This window comes from Siphateles boraxobius, unplaced genomic scaffold (assembly GCF_051911475.1).
Source record: "Siphateles boraxobius isolate OS27281-9 unplaced genomic scaffold, OSU_SipBor_1 72, whole genome shotgun sequence".
NCBI lineage: Eukaryota > Metazoa > Chordata > Actinopteri > Cypriniformes > Leuciscidae > Siphateles > Siphateles boraxobius.
The window spans coordinates 987,501-994,760 of record NW_027509200.1 but is presented as its reverse complement, the minus strand read 5'-3'; the positions used below and the strand labels follow the sequence as shown (position 1 = coordinate 994,760).

Below are 7,260 nucleotides of genomic sequence, written 5' to 3'. Positions count from 1 at the left end.
CCCCAGGGGGTTGGACATAGCGAGGGAGAGATTATCTTGTATCTTTCTCTATGATTCCCATCAAATTGAGCCAGAGGTGTCTCTCAGTGACCACAAGGGCTGCCATCCCTGAGAGATAAATCTGTGGCCCGACGGAGTTCTCAAACCCCATCGGGCCAAACTCCCTCACTTCTGTCCAAATACCGCAGCAGGTCAGCCTGATATGCTTGTAGCACTGCTATGGTGTGCAAGCAGGCCCATGCTAGACCCACTGCCATATATGCTTTTCCCACTAGATTAAAAAATAGTTTTCTTTAATGGTTTAGTGAGAGAAGCCGACGCCTTCAGGTACAATACTGAACCGGGAGACAGATAGCTCGCAAGCGTCTGTTCTACCCGGGGTATTGCCCCATAGCCATACCCTCTTAACCCCCAAATATCTGAATATACATGAATGTGGGGGCTAAAAGACAAGAGGAGTAAGGCTTTTTCCATGATCTAGACAGCTCGCTGTGCAGATCGGGAAAAATGGAAGGCCCCGTGATGGAGGTGGAAAAACAGAGGGAAGGAAACTCGTTTAATCTATTTTATTTTTAGGACGAGTGCCCCCTTATTTCTGCTGGCCATAAATATTTAATTTATCTACAGCCTTAGTAAACACTTCCACCAGCTTATTATTTTTATATATATATTTTTTATATATATTCACTTTATTTTATATATAATATATAAACTATCATATATATATATATATAGGCTATATATATTTCTCATACGCTGGGGAAAGAGATGGCAAATTCACTTCCCCCATGATTGTGTCACTTTCAATGCCCAGCACATCTACCTCCTCGGAGGTAGAGCACTGAAGCATTGATTTCTCTCTCTCCCCGGGCGGAAGAGACCGCAGCGCGGGCTTCCGAGACCGGCGAGAGAGCACTGGATCCCTCGTGGAAAGGGAGGAGATAAGATCCGCGGACCCGTCTCCAACCCCGTAAAGAGATCCTATTCGCGATCCACAGGAATGCATTCTCCGCGCTGCCTCGGCAGACGCGGGACCTGTCACCCTGAGAATTGCGAGCCCGGCCACTTTCCTCGAAAAGTGACAGGCGGGAGCGGAGCATGCGAAGCGAAAGCTTCTCACAATGTTGGCAATCAGCCCCCTCGGAGGCTGATACCGCATGCTCTACTCCCAAACCCATCACACAAAGCTCGTGTGTGTCCCTACTCGTTAAATAGCGCGAGCAGGGAGAACACAGAGTTTGTGCAATTGTTTAGTTTCCATAAATATATATATCAGACAGACAACAGTAAATATAACAGACAGTTTGACACAGATCGCTTGCTGAGGCAACAGAAGCTAATGCCGGTTTGCACCGGATGTGCTTTTATCATATCCTGGTCATGACGTCACCCGCCCGTGACGCTCATTCTTTCCATTGGACTAGTTGACATAGATGCTTCAGACGCAGTCACGCTGGGGGCGTTCCCATGGCGTCGATGGACGCATCGTTGAGTTCCCTTCGTAAGGGAACCCATACTTCGCACAAAATGCCTGCTTTGCTCTTTCCTGGCTGTCAGGTGTGACGGGGAATTTGATGTATTCCCCAGCATTTCGGACTAGACCTGATGTAACTGCATGTATAGCCGAACTTATGACAGATTGTGAAATGCCTCCAATGGAGCTAAGGGGGTGCTGGAACGACCCAGATGCATAGAAATACAATGCCGCTGTAACCTTTACTGCAACGGGGAAGGCATAGGGACAGGTTGCATCAGTCCCCAGCTCATCTGCCAGGAGATGTCTGTCACAGCCTGGTGGGTCAGGCGTAACTTATGTATGCATACCTCCTCACTGAGGGAGAGATAGGTCTGTCTGGGCCGGTATACCCTCTCCCTCCGGCGTCTAATTCTTTGTCCCAAGACATACTCCATCTCACTGTGCAAAATAAAAAAATATGAGCAAGCTCAACTTAACTGGTAAGTTGAAGACTAAGGTTTTTAATGTACTTACATTATGGTAAAGGTGATTTCACAGTCTTCCGATTATTTTTTCCTGGTTCTTGACGGACAAACCAATTTGACAGATGTTCTTATATACATATATGTCTTGCCACTATTGGGCAAACAGGTCTGATCCTTAATTACTACAATTAGCCTGAAAAATTGGTAAGCTAGATTTATGCCTATTTTTTTCACATCTTCGTGCACACTACAATGATTTCCGTCATCTCATGTGTTAATATTTTTTATTGTAACAATTTAAGATTTGCAAAAATAACTGTTGCATCTGTGTAGATTACATGAGCAAAGTGTATGAGCGTTGTGCTAGCTATACATTATGGTCAAGCAAGTGCCCTTAAAATAGCATAATGACCCTAACCCAGATAGGGCCCATAGAGTTTATCCTACAAAGATATTCCTACAAAAATTTTAAATTGATATTGATTTAAAATGTTTAATGCTCCACTGACACAATTTCTCATTTGTTTTGGTCGTGCCAATACACCCAGTATGTTTGGAATAATGTGGAGAGTTTCATTTATTGATAATATTTTAAATACATTATCCTCACATTATACATTAAATAAATTCTTTATCTTACAAAGATGTGATTTTGGGTTATTATATCAAGGATCGTTCTTTAAAAGAGGTTGGTTTTATTATCAATTTTATTTTATATCTGTGTAAATTTCACATTCATGAATGCAAGTTTACAAAAGGCAAACCTCTCTTAATGGTGCTTGAAAAGGAGATTAAAATGTATGTAGATGTGATGTCCAAATCTAAAAATAGTAAAGCAATTAAAGTGATTAATATATGCTCCTTCTTTAACATTTTTTCATAATATATAAAATATAATGAATGGTGCGGACCGGTAAAGTATATTTTCTGTATTTAAATTGCATTGTAATATCCTATGGCATTGTTATATGAACAATGTATCTTTATTTGTAAACTGATGCTTATGTATCCTCTTGTCTATTTATCTTATAATTCTATTTTTTGTTTTTTGTTGTTCCTTCTTGTTGAGGCATGTGAATTATCTTCTGTTATGAGATAAGGCACTGTATGCTACTTGTTGTTGACAATAAAGCATTTTTTTTTTAAAAATCCCTACTTTCACCTTGCCCCACATCCTCTTTTATATGGATAATGTAGATTCATCAGTATCAGATTTAGTCAATATGATTATTCTTATGGGTAAATATCATATTCATTGCAGTAAGTGGATAGATAGATATCTATAGGCTGACCATAAATGTGATTTACAGGCGGACTGATGGTCGACCCGACGCTAAAACACAACAGTGTGGGGGAAATCCCTCCGTATATGAGAAACCCAGTCGCTGTTGTTCCAGTGTGTGAAGAGTTTTCTAGATGAAAGGTTTGATGATTTCTCGGTGTCAATCCACTATGGCGGAGGAGGTTTGCTCATGAATATTACGCGCGTGACGGCACGTTCATCCAGTACTCCTCACCGATTGGTTGACAGGCAAGACATTGGTTAGAGATTGACCAATTAGCGGTCAATCTTGGAGTGAAGGCTTGGGCTATGAATATTAATGAGGTTTCTTGACCGAGCGCTCCAGTAAACAGAGCGCGCGACTGCAGCCGGTCTCGATTAATATTCATGAGCGCGTGATTGTGATTGGCCGCTGATTGGTTGCGTCCTGCGCCAAGTGCATCGTAATGAGTGCGGCTGCGTTGCAGGGCGATTAATTTGTGTTCGGAGAGAAAGACGATAGGAAATAGCGTGACATACAGATGTGTGTTTTCCGATCAGCGACAATAACACGCGTCTGGGTTTGTGTCAGCACCAGTAGCTGGATTAGGGTTTGCGCGTTTAGGCTGTTGCGGCTCCAAGGCGGCTCAGGTGGAGACGGATAACGGTAAGTCTTTCCCTGCATCAATAACGCCAGTTTATATGCAGGCGACGGGCCGATGACGTATTAAATCATAACATCCACATCCTAATGTCATCCATAGAGCATCCCTTATGAATGCATACACATCCCTTATTATTCTCGGTTTAAATGCATCTTCATCCCTTATGTCATCAGTATAAATGCATCTAGGCCTGCTGCATCCCTTATAACGCGTGTTTAATACACACAGAGATGTATATTATCATGGAGTAATGCTGAGGATCTGCTGTTCTCCAGTGCCCTTGACAATCTGTGCTCGCGGACAGAAACAGTTGCGCAATGTTTGTGTGTGTCTCTATCTGGATGTGTGTGTGTGTGTGTGTGCGTGTCTCTATCTGGATGCGCGTGTTTGTGTGTGTGTCTCTATAGCTGGATGCGCGTGTCCTCCTCCTCCTCCTCCTCCTCATCTAGCTCCTCAGACTCTGCCGCATCTTCCTCCTCCTCCTCATCATCATGGGGAACCGGGGCATGGAGGACCTGATCCCGCTGGTGAACCGGCTCCAGGACGCCTTCAGCTCCATCGGGCAGAGCTGTAACCTGGACCTGCCGCAGATCGCGGTGGTGGGCGGGCAGAGCGCCGGCAAGAGCTCCGTGCTGGAGAACTTCGTGGGGAAGTGAGTGAGGATGATGGAAATACGTCCATCACAGCCATTACGGAAATTAATCAGGGTTTTACAGAAAATAAAACCAAAAACAACAACATGGTTATTATAGTTATACTACAAATTAACCATGGTTTTACTAAAAATAAAACCAAAACAAACAAAAAAAGATGTTATTTTAGTTATACTACAAATTAACCATGGTTTTACTAAAAATAAAACCAAAACAAACAAAAAAAGATGTTATTTATTTATACTACAATTTAACCATGGTTATACTAAAAATAAAACCAAGAAAAATATGGTTATTATAGTTAAACCACATCAAATTAAACATAGTATTTTTTGTAAAACTCTGGTTATACAAATGGTAATCAATCTGCCAAAAAAACTATGGTTACTACACTTTTACTATTGTAAAACCAAGGTTAATTTTTGTAAGAGAGGGTGATGACAGTCACATGACTACATTTATTATATTAGTAGCTATAATATACAGAACCTGCTACCCAATAAGGCAGTACTGAGTTCTGATTCAGCTTTATCTATACCAATCATCAGTGTAGGAAACAGTAAAGTATGCAGCACGTAAGTTAAGTAACACAGCGGAATGGTATTAATAATAATGAATAAATGATAATAAACGTATGGATGATTGCTTTGAAAGTAGAGCTGCAAGATTCACATTTTTTTCTGTTTAAAATTGAGATAATAATTGACTCGTTCAGATAAAATGTTAATTGCTGCAGTGTATGCAAAAACATTAAATTAATTGAAATTATTAGTATTTATTTATTTTTAAATCAGTTTGAATGAATGATCCAATGACTCACTCATAAAGATGTCACTTGTTTCATTACTAGATGAATCAGCGTTTTTTGAACAACGATTGCTCAAGAATGTGTCGCCACCTACTGGTGGAATTCTGTAATGATACAATCGTGATTTGAAGCTATGAGTTGCTTTCAAAAGGTGATTTACGCTAACATAGACATCTGTGTTTATATCATAAAACTTTTAATCTGAATTATTGTAGCACAGAAGTAATGATGCTGTGTGCTTGAAAAGACTGTTTGTGCAGCTGTTTTACTACGATACATGACAACGGCTCTCTCCGGATCAGAACACGGGTCTCAATGTTCCTGTGATCCGACTTGTCAAAGGTTTAATAAGCAGAGATGAATCGCTGTCATTTAGGAATAAGATGATGTGGGTGTTTGAATCAAGATCGTGATCATTAAACGATAAAACTGGCAAGAACGTTACAAAGTGGTTAATGTGGGCAATAAAATAGAATATCACTCACAAGTTGTGTATCAGTACGTAACGGCCTAACCTGAGTGAGAATTTGGGCTCAACTAGCATGATTTCAGGGTTTAAATCAGGAATAGGAGAGGTCCGAGGAGTGAACCCTGGGGTACACCTCTGGAAACAGAGGCAGCGTGTGACTTTTGTTTGTTAATACAGACACATATCTGCCTTTAACTGATATAAGATGTCAGCCGTTGGATGACAGCAGCAATGGACAGATGAATGAGGGTTATAATAAACAGCACTAAGGTCAAAGACTCCTGAATCAGAGGACATTTGAGTACTATAGCTCTCTCAATACTATAGAGAGTGGTTGAAGATTCACAGAAAACTTTAAAAGAGCAGTTAAGTAACTTAATACATAAACAATAAATAACATTCACTGCTACCTACTACTTCACTTATGCTAAAGGGATTACATATAAACAAAACTAAAGCCTAAAAGAGGAGAAAAGGAAAGAAAACACATTGCATAACACACAAAACCCACACACATAAATAACCCAGGTGATCACTAGTAGCACTCTGGCTTGTTTAGTTGGGGTTTAAAAGACCCTTAATGTTAAGAAATATTATTGATTTGACTGTACTGTCACTATTGGATGAGAACAAAGCTTGATTAATTTAATTTTATTTTCCTAGAAATTACTTGACTATGTTAAAAACATCAGTGTGAATTATATATAACAGTAAATGGCAATCATCAAGTCAAGTCAGTTAGATTTGTATAGTGTTTTCACAATACATTTTATTTTGAAGCATCTCCACAGAGAATTATCCCTTAACGTCCCAAGAGTGCGAGAAAATTATGACACTTGCAAGAAAAAAAAAAAAGGATGTAGTCGTTTTTTACAAATACCATTAGTCTTGTGTTCATTGAATAAATTAAAAACGTAATATATAAGCTGGTGTTTTAGGGTAAAGTCATTGAGGTCCATCATAAACCCACCAGTACTGACTGTAAGCAGCTGTAGAAGAGGCGAGAAACAAACCAGATGCTAATGTGCTAATGTGAGTAATGCTAATGTGAGTGATTTTTGTAGTTTAAATCAAATCTCTTGAGTATTTGTGATGCAATGTTTCTGACTAATGCTGTGTAACTGCAAGCTTGAGACAGAAGTTAGACGTATGTTTGGTACAGAGATCATCTGTTTGAGTCTTGGTTCTGTGTTTCCCGCAGGGATTTCCTTCCTCGTGGATCTGGCATTGTCACTCGTAGGCCTTTGGTTCTGCAGCTCGTGAACTCCAACACAGGTGAAGCCACGTCTCCACAGCACTCAGTGTCTCAGGCCGAGAGCGATTAACATGCGTGTGTATCTGTGTGTCCTGTGTCATGGTGGCTCTACAGAGTGGGCTGAGTTCCTGCACTGCAAAGGGAAGAAGTTCACGGATTTCGATGAGGTGCGTCAGGAGATCGAGGCCGAGACGGACCGCGTTACTGG

General features: G+C 40.5%; 1 protein-coding gene across 4 annotated transcripts in view; it reads left to right on the top strand.

The window, feature by feature from the left end:
* Nucleotides 1-3,604: 3,604 nt before the first annotated feature.
* The window catches only part of dnm3b (dynamin 3b), a 55,559-nt gene continuing 51,903 nt past the window's right edge, over nucleotides 3,605-7,260 (top strand). The window contains exons 1-4 of one of the 4 annotated variants that reach the window (XM_077217304.1): nucleotides 3,605-3,869; nucleotides 4,275-4,519; nucleotides 6,999-7,072; nucleotides 7,167-7,260. The exon at nucleotides 7,167-7,260 is cut by the window's right edge and continues 56 nt beyond it. In XM_077217304.1, the coding sequence (XP_077073419.1) occupies nucleotides 4,359-4,519; nucleotides 6,999-7,072; nucleotides 7,167-7,260 (329 nt within the window). In that variant the 5' untranslated portion in view covers nucleotides 3,605-3,869; nucleotides 4,275-4,358. The remainder of the gene's footprint in view (nucleotides 3,870-4,274; nucleotides 4,520-6,998; nucleotides 7,073-7,166) is intronic. The other 3 variants (XM_077217305.1, XM_077217302.1, XM_077217303.1) reach the window with 3 other exon arrangements.